This window comes from Rhipicephalus sanguineus, chromosome 9 (genome assembly GCF_013339695.2).
Source record: "Rhipicephalus sanguineus isolate Rsan-2018 chromosome 9, BIME_Rsan_1.4, whole genome shotgun sequence".
NCBI classification, from domain to species: domain Eukaryota; kingdom Metazoa; phylum Arthropoda; class Arachnida; order Ixodida; family Ixodidae; genus Rhipicephalus; species Rhipicephalus sanguineus.
The window spans coordinates 60,324,318-60,340,778 of NC_051184.2; the positions used below are offsets into that span (position 1 = coordinate 60,324,318).

At 47.4% G+C, this 16,461-nt stretch overlaps 1 protein-coding gene across 1 annotated transcript in view; it reads right to left on the bottom strand.

The window, feature by feature from the left end:
- Positions 1 to 2,730: 2,730 nt before the first annotated feature.
- The window catches only part of LOC125759936 (uncharacterized), a 46,652-nt gene continuing 32,921 nt past the window's right edge, over positions 2,731 to 16,461 (bottom strand). The window contains exons 9-10 of the mRNA XM_049419445.1: positions 8,647 to 8,776; positions 2,731 to 2,754 (exon numbers count right to left, since the gene is read on the bottom strand). Coding sequence (XP_049275402.1) covers positions 2,731 to 2,754; positions 8,647 to 8,776 — 154 coding nt within the window. The remainder of the gene's footprint in view (positions 2,755 to 8,646; positions 8,777 to 16,461) is intronic.

The following is a 16,461-nucleotide window of genomic DNA, read 5'->3' on the forward strand; positions in this document are numbered from 1 at the left end:
TAATTTCGACCACCGGAGATTCTTTAATGTGCGCCTAAATCTAAACACAGTAGCGCTTTTTTTTGCGTTTCCCTCCCATTGAAATAGGGCCGCCATGGCCGGGAATCGAACCTACGCCCTCGAACCTAGTATCGTGACAGCTTACGCCCTACGCTATCACGGTGGGTGTAAACGGCGGATCAAGAAATGAACGACGCAGAAGCATTATGCCCTTCCACTAAAACAAAATGCTTCTGCAATGGGCGCCAATCGAACCCACGTCCTCGGGGTTAGCAGCACTACACCTCAGCCTCCAGGCAACCGCGCCGAGCGAATGACGGTGTTCAATTTAGTAACAAACTGGCTTTCGATATGTCAGCGTTACTGTACGAACAGACATACGCCATAGTCTCAATTGCAGGGCATGTCGATACGTAGCTGCTTGAACGCAGAAAAACTCACCAAGAGAGGTCTAACGGAACATCCTGGGAAAGGTCTAACGGAACATCCTGGTAAAGTGTGCGGCTCGTACTCGGTGCTGTGTCGAGGTTGAGAAATTCAGGAGGCGTCTTTCCGTCGTTTCTTTCTTCGGCCATGTCTGATGTTGCGACTAGCCAGTACTGACGTCTCTTATTAACAGCGTATTGCCGAGCCCCAACGCATGCGCATGCTTTTGCCAAAGGAGGGAGGGAACGAATTGAGCACACTTAACTCTACCCTAATCCTGGTTTATCAAGACGAAAAAATGAGGTTGCAGAGTGCGACACTGCTTGACCACTAATCATGTGTTATAAGCGTCATGACTAGCGTATTTCCATGCAGATCGATTTTGGTCTGATACGTTTTTGCCTGCACACGAAGCATGGCAACGTTGTTGCCATGCAGTGAAATTTTGTTCCCTGAGACCTGTTACACATTACCGGGCATATGCCCCTCTATCATCGCTGTAATTTATTTGAACATTGAAAGTGACTTTAATTCAGGCAAGAAAAAAAAACGAAAAAAATCTTTGCAGTCCCTTCGAAGACGCTAACGACACCGACTCGGAAGCCCAAAATTAGGCAGAACTTTTTTCAGCGGGGAAGCATTGCTTCCACTAATTTGTTCACAAGTTCGTATCGCGTTGTGTACGGAGTTGTTTATAAGTAATGGCGAAGAGCTGGTGTTTCCAATGCCATGGATCACACCGAATACGACATGGGTCACAAATGTACTCGCAAGGTGTGCGTAAGCGTCAGTGACAGCGAAGATAAGCAGCCATTTAGAAGAATAACTGCTGGGGCTTTACGTGCTAAAACCACAATATCATTATAAGGCAAGCCACATTAGAGGACTTTGGAAATTTCTTACACCTGGGGTTGTTAAACGTGCACCTAAATCTAAGTACACGGGTCTCTAATATTCTCGCCACCATGAGAAGTGTGACCGCCGCGGGAGGGTTCGAACCCGAGACTTTCGGGTCAGAATCCCCGCACCGTAACCACATTATTAGAGCGGCAGCTCACAAGAAAATTAAGGACCCAACGTACACACGGCAATATGCTTAACTATTTTACATCTTTGTCTCTCTGGTCTCCGTTAATACTTTTTTTTCAAAGCAAACATCGCAAGAGTTTACCTGTAAACGTGTGTGGAAGCGGTTCTGTCGGCTGATAGCACCGCAGTAAATTTAATTCAGAACTGGTTTAATGGCTCTTCTAACGTGCCAGTCGGCAACGAAAACGAACGCGAAATGTAATCTCTTTGGCTTTCTTCGGTCTCACGATATCGCAGACGCGGGTCTTCGTCAACGCGTGGCGTGCCGGCAGTCGCTGCTCAGTGTTGCAAGAGGAACGCGAGGCTTCGTGGTCTTCTCCGATTTGCGTCACGCAGCGTGATTCGGGCGCATCGCCAAACTCGAATAGTGACGAACCTGTCAAGGACCTTTGGCACTGTCACGGGCGAGTGGGCGAGTGCGATAGTTATAACGTTGGCAGTCACAAAGAAAAGCGATCAAATCATCGATGCGCACTGCGCCACGGATTCGTTGCCCGCGCATGCGCGTTGCCATCAGAAAACGCCAGAACGTGCCAAGACCTGCCCGGGGACGCGAAGGCTGGAAGAATGGTGAGCAATAATGATGCCTTATTTCTACGAAGAGCTGCAAAACGTCCGTGATGAGTTCATGAAACTTAACATTCATTAACGCATACATGCGGAGTGGAGAACAGGGAACGCGCTTAAATGTGCTGAGGAATCAAGTGTGCTGCGAACCAAAAGCTAAATCACCACAATGAACCAATGAAGGAAGGGAATTTTCGAGGGCTCGTTTCCTTGTCTGACACAACCGTAATGAAAACCAGCATATAATCAAGCAAAGGAAAGTATCGGGAAGGTATAGGGATCCGAAGGTCGCAGGTTCGGCCCCCGCCAGCGGCATGTTTAGTCCACTTTACTTTCTTCACATCTATATCCCAATTATTACAATTCGCTTAAACAGTTCAATTGACGTTCCCTATAACTTCCTTGGCTTCATTATCTGCTGGTTTTCATTAACAATAAACCAAGCCGCAAGTGCGTTTGAAGCCGCAAGCACGAAGAATGGGCGTTCTCTCTACTAAATACTGTAGGAAACTTCATGGCCTTTGACAGTGCATCGTCCCGAAAATTGTTGGTTTCAGAGAAAACTGAGACAAAGAGTTGGGGTACGCTTGAGCTTCGCCTCAAAAGTAGAATGCGATAGCGCAATCGGGTCCTGATTGCATCGCGTTCTCAATCGGCATCCTCGGCTGGCACCTGAAACCGTGCCGCAAGGAAAGGAGCGTCTGTATGAGTAACACTAGCCGTTTAAAGTTATCCTAGAAAGCCTACAGCAAGTAAGTAGAGTCGCGAAGTGCTGACTATAAGTCATCCGTCTTCCTTTTTCGAATCGACGAAGTACCCACTACGCGTCCGTAAGTCAACACGCGAAAGTGCGCAGATGCTCACTTTTTTGACGCTTTTGCTGCTGCTGGTGAATTAATATGTCTGAGCGCCTTGTAATGGGTGGCCTTTTTGAACCCCTTATTCCTTGTGCAATTCACATGTGTTGACGCCTGGCGCGATTTTACGCTTATCCTACGCACCATTACATGCGTAACGGAGAGTCCTCGTACCAGAGAGTTTTCTACAATACATACTAAAGGAACTCTGGCACTGCGATCGTTCAGCCACCATGGGAATGATGGGTAGTACACGGATTTGCCTAGTCTTCGTGCTTGTGGGCTTCGAACGCACTTGTGGCTTTGTTTAATGTTGTGTTTTGTTTATTGTTGTGTTTCCTTTAAACGAATGGATAGTTTACCGATTTGAATTGGTGAGCCTAAAAGGGTCAAGGTGGTGAAGTGGAACAGCTGAACGTTTAATGAACTCCATCCTGCGACAAAGCGGCCGCAGGCCACACGGAGCCAAGCGGAGCCGAAAGAACGAAGCTTAGACAAATTCATGTACTACCTATCAATAGTATATGGTAAAATTTTGTGGCTAACAAGGTCCGACATTATTGTCGTCGACGATGTCGTAATTTTTTCAGTGGTTGTTACAGCAGGAGGATTAAAATACACAATAGAAAACTTTGTCTTGCTCAGGCTGCGCCAATGGGCTAAAGTTGTGGGCGTAGAAAGGAACTAACCGAGCTACGTCATCTTCGGTACCTTTCACCGCTCACTGATCTGAAGTAGCATTGAGAGCGCTGTTGATGTGCCCGAGCTTCTGGTAAGTATAGAGGCAATGAAAGATTTGCAGCTAGATTGCAATATCTGCCGTAACGACATCAGCCGAGTGCAATGTCAAGAAGTGTCTCTCGTATCTTCAGCCGCCAGAGTTCTTCAACCATACCAGTTGCGAAACTCCCTATAGGCCTCATGCATGAAAATTCGAACTCGCCATTGGCCGAAATCGCGGGGCTGTGCTGACTGTCGCGTAATCTGTTTATATAAAAAAAAAACCTAATGAACGAGTCTGACGACGCCGCCGTTGCGTGCGGCGCTGAGTCGCTTGCGTGAAGCGCACGCAGGCCGGCACCGCGGCGATTCAGTGTTTTGCATTGCTGTTCCCAGACGGCGCGACGTTTTGCAGGCCCCCGCGGAATTGGCTATGGGCATGCTCGGGTTTCGCAACTGGTAGGATTGAAGAACTTTGTTCAGCCGCGGCCTCCGTGACTAGCTCCGACTGCGCGCGTTACCGGAGCTAATCGCAGAGGGCGCGCTTTAACAGTGCTGGTGTTGCAGTTGAAGCAGTACACCGAAGATGACGTCATCGAGATCTCTCTCAAGAATGCCTGCAGCTGCGGCTGCTGTTTTTTGCCGAAAAATATTATTTGCGTTCACTCTTCAGAATCCTCACATTGGTATTCGAATTCAGCAGGGATCGAGTCGATCAGGCAATCCGAACTTCTTTTTTTAGGTGCTCCAGCTTCCCTTTGAGCAACCCTTTTATGCAGGCAAAAGAGATACATGTGGCAGCGTCCATTTATTCGCGGTTAGTCCACACTTATTATAAAAATTGCATAGTGGGCGCTGACATGGCAACTCAAACCAAGCAAACACGTGCAAGCCCTAATGATTGAGAAAGCTGCGTTTCGTTTTTGTTTTTTGTTTTTCAATTTTAGCGCGACATTTTTGTGATGTTATTAAGTTGTTACGCCTATCGCAGGAGAAGACATTTTTGTCGTAATATTCTGCTAACCAAACTTAGTTCTTTTTGCCTTTTCGGCGACTTCATTCGTAAAACAGGAGAAAAATACAGGCAATCTGCAAAGGTTTCCACAATAGACCTCTCCCTGTTTGCAAACAGTGTGACGTCACTGGCAGTGTCCCGCCCCCAAGCCCCGCCTTCGGAGCAGGTGCTGGTTGGCAAGAAAGTTCCGCCGGCGGGATCTCTCTGCATAGCAGCGCTGCGTGTGTCTGCTTCGATAGAAGTTTTTGCAAATTGCTATTTTCTGAACTCACAGCTGTTGGAAGTAAGAGTTACTGCCTGTAATTAACGATTCTGTTAGGTCAACATATGATTTGCTCGTCGTGGATGACAGCCATAAAAAAATCTTATGCTCCTCGAAAGCGAACGTCGTACATTTTCACGACGACTGGTGTACGAGGTACTCAATTTCCGTCGCGAAATCTGCACTGCAGTTTTAAAAGATGTACAGCATTTGCGGCTACTGTGCGCGAAGTCACGGATTAGATTCTCACTCACGGCGAAAAATTCTGATCATAGATGAATGAAAGAAAAAAAAAAGGAAACACTCATTAGCCTGCGTTCGGTTAACAAATCCCCGTGAAAATTAAAGCGAAGTTTTCCCCTACGGCGTTCCTCATAATCCACTGAGCAGTTTTGAGATGTTAAACACAATAATTTAATTATAAATAATCTCTTGCACGGTTACTTCGCTGTATCTGATGCCTACAACGTGTTTCCATACTCACTCCTGTCCTTTAGACTTTGTACACAAACTCGGAATGTCACTTCATAAATATCGAGCCTTAAAGACAAGCTAACTAGAATATGACAAACAAGAATCTCCACAGCTTCCATTATTACGCACATCTCCAATAAAAGGCGATACGCGTATGGTTCTGGATATTCGCCGTGGTAAACCGTACGTGCATGTTCGGCAATGCTAAAACACGCTGGTAGCTCATGCGTAGTCTCACCTTTCAGCCCGGACATCATGCACTTTTTAAAGACGATAGTCTTTCTTGGGGAACTTAAACGCAGAAATTTTGGTCTATCTTTCTGTCTGTCTTTCTGTTTGTCGGCACGTCCCTCGATTCAGCCACTCGGCCAAAGTTGAACCACTTGCCCAAGGGCCAGCCGTCTTGAACTGGTACAGCTGTTCATACTTGTGAACGTTGTCGATCAAAAAGTAAATATCATGCATATCTGAGGTGCAACATCCCTAGGTAAGTATTAGGTGGCGTGTTCCTTTAATAGAAAATGCTTACACACGTAATTTTAAGGACCCTAGTTTCTTAAGCTGCGCTGAAAATGCATAAAAATGGAAGCTTGAGCGAGTTGGTATGCGTTCATCTTTGTTGAAACAGCGCTCACTAGTCGACGACGAAGTAAAAGAAGGCACAGGACAGGCGCTGCCTGTCCTGTGCCTTCTTTTACTTCGTCAATGAGCTCGTGCCCTTCGCACGAGCTCATTGTTGTGTTTCGGTTCTGTATTGCACTGTACGAATGCCATGGGTTGGTGTTGAAAAACTTTAGTTTTGAGAAGGCCAAGAAGGTGAAAAAAAATATTTAAAAAATGAAAAAGCAACGTTGTGGGCGCCGCTCTGGCGTTCCTGTTTTACTCAGGTGACGTGTAAATAAAAGAGTGTGTGGAGAGTACTCATTGAGTGCGGACGTTTCTCTGCTTCAGCGCTTCGCGCCAAACCGCGTTTTCGGGCTGGCTGGCGTCCCCGCCGGTCGCGTTGGTCACCGCCGGTCTTCGCCTGCTGCTGCGCCGGGACTACCAGCACGCAACACAGCACTCACGTTTCCCGACGTATTGCCAGATGGCGTCCATATCTCACACAGCGCCTCTTCTATCGTCTTTACACGACATTTGCAGCGAAGCACGCAGATACGCGGCCAATTTTTTTGTTTGTTTTTTTGTGCACGCAGCACAAACACTGAGATGTACGCACTCGCAGATCATCGCGTCAAATAAAATGTCCAATCCTGATGTTCCGTCGACAACCAGTCACTGCAAATTGCCCTGTTAGATACAACGAGTGCCAATGTTTTCGCAAACGATGCATCGTTATTCACACAGCACACACCACACACAGTATTGTCAGTTTCATCGTCCGCAAATGTGAACCGATATCGTCGCTGCCTTTGAACGCGCACTGCACGCGACAGTAAACGAGGCACATTTTCGAAGACGATATCGCTGTTCCTTGCACAGACCACCATGTGGGTTCACTTCTCCAAGTTAAACAGCCAGCAGCGTGGCAAATTTTTCGTCACGCAGTCCACGACACATTTATATGTTCTTTGACACATACTACAAATAATCTTGGAACCGAAAGATTAAGAAGAAGGTTCAAAAGAAAAAAAAACGTGCGCGAAACACCATGCGACTGTACCATGCTGAGCCGGCAGCGGGAGTGTTTTGCCAACCACCCGCCGTTGCACGTGCGCCGAGAGGTCACGTGACCTGACGTCGCGGGGAGTGAGTGACGTAGGCCGGTAGAGGTCCATTTTATTGAGTTCTCAAATTTGATGCGTAGCAACAATCATTTTATGGGACACGATGCAGAGGAGGACTTCGAACTAATGCTGCCCACTTGTGTTGCGCTTACCGTGGGCGTTAACACGCGCGCACTTGCGCGTCGGAATTTGGTCCCACGAATGCAAGCAGCACGCCTCGATTCGAACCCGCGAACTCAATCTCAGCAATAAAGTGCCACTACTATTGAGCAACAACTTCTAGTCACATAAATGTATGTGGACAGGTGTCATGAAAAAGAAGAACTCCGTTAGAATTCACCTTATTATCTCTTAACAATAAAACAACTCTTGTCCGTGATATTGGTTACTCTGAAAAGCATATAACGCTTACTTTAAAATGCTAATTGTGTATTGCAAGAGGACCGATCCCACATAATTAGCTTATTTTCTTGGATAGCGAAGGTCAGTATTTTTTTTCAGCCATATTTCAGCTGCAGTCTCCATGAGTAAGATTAGCCAATAAGTGTTTGTCAAGATGTTAGTAATAAGTTCCAAGCATTAAGTCAAGTTTGACGGTAGTATGGGAAATGCTCAAAGCCGCTCGTCGGGAGACATTTAGATGCGAAGCAGTTCTTTGACTCACGTGTGTAACGCCGTACGTTACGTGCATCCGTACGAATGCGCTGCAACGCGTTCCCCTCGCCGTAGGTGTTGGAGCGTTGCCAAGTAGGTCACGCCACAGCTTTGCGTTGACGTCACGCTCCCCTCGCACGCTTCCCTCGCAGGTGCGCGCTCACGTCACTCTCTCCCTCACCCGCAGCATGCTCGCCGTAGCGCCCGCAGCTGCCAGCTGCTCCGCCCGCTCGCAACACCTCTGAAGGTGTCACGTCTCTCTCGCTTCACCCATGGTAGTCAAGGCGAAACGCGCACCTGCTTCGGTCCAGCGCCCGAGTCTCGACTCTGAAGAAACAGCGACTACGAAGTCTTGCCAAACGCTTTAATGAAACTTACACGAAACCCAACCCGCCTCCCGTGTCTTTGCGTTTCAAACAAACGTTTACTCGAGTAAACGCTACACCGAGTTTCGCTTCAAACCGTTCTTCCAGCACCCGCGTCGACGCCCGTTTCAACCGGGTCAACGCCGTGCGCACCGCTGCTGCTTCGCATCCCATCAGGGTTCCCTTCGGGGAGATGGTCTAAGTTTTTTTTCGCTGCAGTGGTGTCAAGTACTCGGTGCTCTTTTCTAGCGTGCCTGTGCAGGCTTCTGTTGTACTTGTATTCAGCCCCGCATTGCTGGCAACGAAACCGCCTTGTGTCCATATGCGCTATCTTGTGCCTCTTTAGGCTGTCTTTGCAGGAAAAGTTTAGTCCGCAAACGCCACACGCATAAGGCTTTTCGCCGGTGTGACACGTGTAATGCCTCCGGAACTCGGAGGGTGTCTTGAACGACTTTCGGCATGCAGGGCATTTACGTCTTCGATCAATCACGCGGCTGTTATGTGTCTTGAGGTCGGCCGCCCAGGTGAATTCCTCCGTGGTGAAGATGCACAGGCAGAGCTTGTGATTGGCCAGGGCTCCTTGGCGCTGGTCCGAAGCTTCGGCGCTTTTTCGAGGCCGGCTGCGAGAGTAAGATTAAGAAACATTCAAGAAATCTTGCAGTGAATCTGTATTTGGGGCATGTCTCCCGTTCGTGGAAAAAAAACCAAAGACATTTTTTTTAAATATTCCGGACTGGAAGCTCTCGTAACACATTACCGGCAAAATTGGAGCCATGGTTTTGCGCCTGGTTTGTTTCGGTAACATGAACTTTTCGGATAGTGCCCCTTGTAAATGTTTCTGCCCTGTTTATGTACATGCTCGGCTAATCATAAGATAATCATAAGATCCATCGAGACAGGTATTGATGACGTCATCTCCAATAAAACTTTCCTACACTGAGGCTTGTAAGGAAGCTTGTAACGCAAAACAAGCTCGTAACGAAGCTTGTGGCGCAAAATCACACTTCGAGCACTCTCTGTCCCAAACGATTACCACTACTAATCTGGTAGAGCGTGTTAGGAAGACGCTGCTGGTTCTCTGGTACCCGCTAACGTTTTATCTTGCCGCTGGTAAGATCCTAGATTCTCGGCTTCACTTTCGAGGCATCACAACTGTTCAAAACGTGTGAGCCGCAGATATAGGGCTCACCGCACTACTCACGACTCGTCCACTAAAAATGAATCAAGGAACACACCGGCGGCAAGGATTACTTGAAATCTTGCGCTAAACGCCAAGCGCATGCGGCGAGCCAGACAAGACAGCGCATGTCGGGGCAGAAAGATACATGTTGCTCAAGTGAGAAACTTTAAAGAAGCGCACGCTAATTTCGAAACAAGGAATGCCTGGACGGGCGTTTCGGATGAAGCTGCACCGCATGTGATTGAACTTGATTCGAAAATATGTGCCACATCTGCGTCGTGTGCTAAACAGCTTCGCTGGCCATTCATCTTTACAGAGTGGAATGCGTCCTCAATTTTTCTTTCTACCCGTTAACGCTTGCTTTTCTTTTCCAAGACCGTTAGCATTTCGACCTCTTCTAAAAGACGTTCTAAAATAATAGCATGTGAGCCGTACCTGTCCGCAACAAGGACTTTTGTTAACTCAGTTTTCCGAGTAAGGATGAACGCCTCGGTGGAATCTGTCCGATGTGACGTCACCTCGAGTCTACTAGAGAAGGCAAACAAGAGCGTGTTACTTTGAAGTTATTTATTGTCCGAATTTTTAAACCAGTATGAATATCCTATCACGCGTGTGCGAATGCATGTCTTTCCTTCTTATCAGACGTCTTAGGCTGGCTAGAGCACAAAAATAAGCTGCATGAAAATGACATTCAGTGACATACAAGGCTTATTTGCCAGTCCGAACATCTAATAATAATAATTATTGTTGGTCTTCTACTTCCCAAACCACGATACGATTTTGAGAGACGATGTAGGCGAGGGCTCTGGAAATTTCGACCACTTGGGATTCTTCAGTGTGCACCTAAATCTGAGCCACGGGGCCCTATCATTTTCCCTCTATAGAAATGCAGCCGGGATTCGATCACGCGATCAGTCCGAACAACGTCATGCGGTCACAATGACTGTCTTCTCCTCAACACATCTCGGTCTTTTTCTTCGGTATATGTGCCTTTAAAGCTGGCTCAAGTTAGTACAACTTAAGTTTTTGCTGAAATTACCTTTTGTATGTGTTGATGTAAGTACATTTCCTAGCGAAACGAACCTAGTGTTTGTTTATTTGCTGCGATGCCGGTTGTATTCCCGTTGTCGAAAAAAATTTTAGTGAAAGTTCACCGCCAAGCATATTAATGATTGCTGGAGTATCTCGCGTCAAAGCCACGATATGATTATGACGCATGCCGCACTTGGGGACTCGGGAATAATTTCGACTACAGGGGATGCTCTAACCAGCGCGTAAATATAAGCACATGGGTCTCCTTTTCATTTCGCTCCCATCGAAATGCAGCCGCCATGGCCGGCAGTCGAACCTGCGACCTCGAGCTTAGCAGCGCGACACCTTACGCTCCATGCTATCACGGTGGGTGTAAACGCCCAGCAAATTTTTTTTATTGCCATTACAACGTTCGTTTTGTTTGTGCAATTTACAAGCTAACCTTTTCGCTGATTGCATTAGCAAACATGTAAGCTTCATCTAATTCAGCTGCCGCTGTGTCCACATGTGCTCGCATTGCTTTCTCCAATTCATACAAGGAGGCCGAAAACTGTTAGAGAAATATGGGTCTACCGAAACCAGGATGCGAGTTTTGAGACACATAGTAGTAAAGGAGTCTGGGTTAATTCTCACCACCTGGGGTTCCTTATCGATCATTAATGAACGCATAGGGACCATTCTGCGCATCACCTCAAGCAAAATGTTCCTGCGATGGACGGCAACTGAACCCATGTCCTCGAAGTCAGTAGCACGACGACTTAGCCGACAGGCAACAACGGTGAGCGAGGAATGGTGTTCAATCAGAGTAACAAAATGACTTTCGATATGTCAGCGTTGCTGTGCAAGCAAACATATGTCATTGTCTGAATTGCAGGACATTTCGATACGTAGCAGTTTTAACGCTGAAAAACTCACCAAGTAAGGTCTAACAGAACATCCTGGGAATGGTCGAACGAAGCATCCTGTTCAAGTGCGTGGCTCGTGCTCCGTGCTATGTCATGGTTGAGAAATTCAGGAGGCCTGTTTCTGTCCTTTCTTTGTTCGGCCATGTCTAACGTTGGGACTAGGCAGTACTGATGTCTCTTACTGTCTTGCCAGGCCCCAATGCATGTGCATGCTCTTTGCTAAAGAAGGAAGGGAACGAATTGAGCGCACGAAATTCGAGCCTAATCCTGGTTTATCTCCAATAAAAAGAGATGGCAGAGTGCGCCACTGTTTGAACACTAAGCATGTGCTCTGAGCATCATGACTAGCATCTTTACACACAGACTGATTTATGTCTGATACGTACATGCCATGCATACGAAGCATGGCAACCTTGTAGTAATTCTTTACGAACACCTTTCAACGTCTTTTATGCGGGGAAACTTTATACCCCGAAATTTGTTTCACATTACAGAGCACAAGCCCCTCTATCTTTGCTATAATTTACTTGAGCACTTCAAGCGTCTTTATTTAAGACAAGAAAAGTAAACAAAAGAAAATTGAAATTCCTTCGAGCACATGTAAAGACACCGACTCGGAAGCCCTAAACTATGTAGTTTTATATCAGTTTAACCGTCTGCCATGTCGTCTCTCCAACGCTCCGGCAATGTTCCAGCCACTGAGGTACCGTGCACCTAGAGAACTCAAGTGGACAATGGCTTTGGTTTACTTGGACGACATTATTGCTTATGCCCCTAGCTTTCCCGAACACCTCAAACGCTTGGAAATTGTTTTGCGGGCTCTCCAAGATGCGCACCTGCTCATTAAGCCTTCCAAGTGCTTCTTCGGATTCTGTGAAGTCACCTACTAAGGTCAGGTGGTCAGCGCTAAAGGTGGCCGCCCTGGTGCGATAAAGGTCCGAGCCATCGCATCTATTCCACCTCCCACTACAGCCAAGAAGCCTAAAAGTTCTTGGGGGGTTTGCTTCGTATTTCCGGCGCTTTGTACCTTACTTCGCACCTCGCGCGGCGCCTGTCAACAATCTGATAAAGAAAGACGCTCGATGGAAGTAGGGTTTTGACCATGACACTGTCATCCATGGCCTCAAGAATGCCCTTCAGACACCACCGACGCTCGCACATTACGACGAGCCTGCACCAAATGTCCTTGACACCGACACAAGCAGCCACGGCCTCGGTGCTGTGCTCCTGCAACCCAAATCTTCCACAACGACTCTTTGGCACAGCACGTCCTGACTTTTCTTAACGAGTGCATCGTTTTTCTATATGGCACACCGCGCTTGCTGGCACGGCTTGAGTTCGCGAGCGTTTAAGAATTTGTCAAATTACCAAGGAATTTGTCATGCACCAGCCACCACCCAACATTCTCAAACAAATGGTCTGGCGGAGCGTACGAGCCACATCTTAAAGGACATTTTGTCATCGTACTTAAGTCCCGATTACAGCGACTGGGACGATACGTCGCCGCCGCGGCATTAGCAAAAAAAAAAAACGCGTCCCAACAAGAGATCACAAATGAATCGTCATTCAACCTCTTCTATAGAAGGACGCTGAAGCTTCCAAAAGAACGTTTCTTTGCTCATGACGCCACCATGCATCAACGTACTGCTAGCACCAGCACCTGCGACCTCCTTTGATAGACTCGCTTCAGAGCTCGGCTGGCCATAGCTAGTGCACCACCAGGCGAAACTCTCTTCACCGTCCCAACAAAGCAGCTCTTCTTCGTTCCAATCGGTTCGGCGTGTCCAGGGTATGCCACAGCGTTGCCAAAAGCTTCTGTCCCGCTTTGCCCAACCCTCGTAGTCGAGAATAAAGAATCCGAAGTATATGAAGGCATTCTAAAGGAGCGCGCAACTTCGGCACTTGGTCGAGACGGAATCTCAAAGACAATCCGTAACCTACACGCAAAGTCAGTAAATGACCTCATTGAATACTTTAACGGATGCTGGCACGCCAGCAACGTACAAGAATAATGGAAACACGCGAAACCAGTATTCATACCAAACGGCAAATGTATCCAGCATTCGCTTAATCCCGCTCACGTCATACATCGGCAAACTGAGCACGTGGTCCAAGCGCACCTAAAAACACTCGATCGCCTTGGAGAAAAAACTTTTCCTGCCAAGCGTGGTCGGTGTCTGCGCCCATTTATCCACTCCGGGCGCCCTAGTACATATACAACACGATGAAGTGAAAGACCCCGCACTTGCGGGCACGCGAGCAATACTTGGCATAGACGTGCCCAAGGCTTTCAACAGCCTGACACATGAAGCTATAGCGCAACAGTTGGCCGCGACAAGCCCCGGGAAACTCACAACTATACCGGCCCCTTCCTACACGGCTGCACTATGGAACGTTCCCCGACTGATAGAAACTCCAAGAGACATACCCTCACTAATAAATGCACGCCAGAGGGAGCTGTCCTTGTACGCCGGGACGGACGTGTTTTTCGTGGGCTCCGGAATGACAGCGTCAGATAAGTGCTTTTTTTTTTTTGCATGATTCGAGCTTGTTTGTTTAGTTAAGCCACTAGATTGCAGCTTAATAGAGCTTACAACTTTGTGCTGTTGGTACAAAGTGGTGTGACAGTCGCTTCGGGTGTTTTTTTTTAATATTTGTTTTTTTGGCCACCACGTGGCTGAAAGGTGCACAGGTGCTTTGAAGTGTAACATACTTGCGGAGTTTTGTGATATCGTTTGGCTTTAATCTAATCTGCCGCGTGAATGCTCTATAGCCATGGTCAAAAAGACCGTAAAGTGTTCAGGATGCGGAATGGGGCGGAAAATAGAGGTTTGTGAGGATGAGACGACAGAGAGAGCTGACGCCAAGTGTAAGCAATGCGAGTTAGAGGCGAAGATGGAAATAATGATGGCCGCCCAGAATGAGCTCAAGGTGAGAATATCAGAGCTGGAGAAAGCGGTAGCGACAGAGCGGGAAAAAACGATGGCTATGGCGGAAAGGCTTAAGTCAGCCGAGGAGGGATTGGCAAAGGTAGCCATGCCAGCAAAGGTAGCCATGCCAGCAAATGTAGCCACGGGGAACAGGGAAGCAGGCGACAGCGGGAAAAATGGGGCATCGACCCCCACAGTGGTAGGCGCGAAGGGGGAAACAGGTTTGGAAAAGACAGGTGCAAGGGACACAGGACCCACTTTCCGCGAAGTAGTCTTGGGAACGGGAGGGGACAAAACAACAGCAGTAGCACGCGCTAGTAACAGGTGCAGTGGCCAGGTGCGGGAGAGTCCACCAGAAAAGTCGGATCACGTGATAATCGCCGGGGACTCGAATTTAGCTACATGCGCAGAAGCAGTCAAGGAAAGGGTGAGAGGCGACAAACGAGTTTTAATAGGAAAGTTCCCGGGCCATAGGCTGGGATCAGTGATGAGACAAGCTAACGCAAAACTCGCAGCTAAGTCTAATGGACGTAACCTCGTGATAATCGCGGGAGGTCTAAACGACGTCTTGAGTAACGAATCAGCCGAACTAGCGACCACATTGGCGAAAGGGGTCGATGACATGCGCGCCATTTCCCCTCAGGTGCAGATAGTGGTATGCACAATACCGGAGGTACCGGTGCGTGACGGCAACCTGCAAAGAGCGGTTGTCGACGCAAACAAAGAGATATGGCAGATGAGTAGAGAGAAAGGCATCGAGGTAGTGGAAATAAACAGAGAGGTGCACAGGTGGGGTGGTTTTCGAAGAGACGGAATACACTTCGATAGGAGGCTTGGCCATGAGGTGGGTTGGCGTCTTGCAGGACGCGCAGTAGCTTTTTTGGGGGGCACGCGGGCCCTTCGGTGCCCATGGTAGCTTGTAATGAGGAAAACAACCAGGGGGACTCTTTGACAGGTAGTATAGCGAAAAAACAGAGAAAAGGTAAAAGAAGGGAGAAGGCGCGTGTTGCAATTAGTTACATTAACATGCAGGGTGGCAGAAAAAAGGCAAAATGGTTAGAGATTGAGGGACAGTTAAACAAGGAACAGATAGGTGTTTATGCGGTTACAGAAACACACCTTAGAGACTTGGAAGAGCCACCACATATTGAAAATTATGTTTGGGAAGGATGTAACAGGATCACATCAGAAAGGAGAGGTGGGGGGGTTGGAATGCTAATTCATAGCAGAACAAAATGGGAGAGAGTGAAACAAACGTGTTCAGAGCACATGTGGGTTTCGGGCACAGTAGGTGGAAAGAAAACGTGGCTAGGTGTAGCTTACTTGTGGACAGGCAATAACTGCAGAGAAAAGAATCTGGAGATAGTGAAATGCATAAGCACCGATATTAAAGAATTTGGTCATGATGCCGAGATAATCCTTCTAGGGGACATGAACGCTCACATTCATGACCTTGACGGATATTCAGACACCAATGGCAAGTTATTGCTAGATCTCTGCGAGCAACATAGTCTTGAGATAGTTAACGTGGGGCCTAAGTGTGAGGGGCAGATCACGTGGGAAGTCAGAAACAGGCAATCGAGCATTGATTACTGTCTCATGACAGAAGGAATATATGACAAACTTAGAGAGATGAGAATAGACGAAGAAGGCATTAACAGCTTGGGTAGTGATCATAAACGCATAATATTACAAATGGGATATAAAACTGAAAATAAGAACATAGAATCAAAGTTTGGCAGCTCGTATCTAAATGACAAACAAATAACAAATATAGCCGCAAGAGTCGAGGAATAAGTAGACGAACTACCAGGCAAAGACTGGAAGTATAGTGAGCTGCTACATGTAATCACGAAAGAAATGGAAATAGAGAAGAAAACTATTTGTTGGAAAGGAAAGAAAAAGCCAAAAAGTTGGTGGAACAAAGAAATCCGGGAAGCGATCGATATGCGACGTCAGGCATCACGGGAGCACCGACAGGCAAAAAAGGAGAAGCGGCCACAGGACGAAGTCAACCAAATATGGGAAATATATTTAGAGCAAAAATCCATTGTGCAGAAATTAGTCGAGGCAAAAATTAAAGGTGAAAGTGAACGCTGGATGACAGAGATTCGCGAAAAGAAGAAGGCCGCGCCTAGGATATTTTGGAGCCACCTAAAAGCGCTGGGTAGGAAGTCTGTCACAATGCAACAACATATGGTAGATGAAGAAGGAAATAAATTGGAAGAATATGAAGCGCTAGGTTACATCCGAAAGAT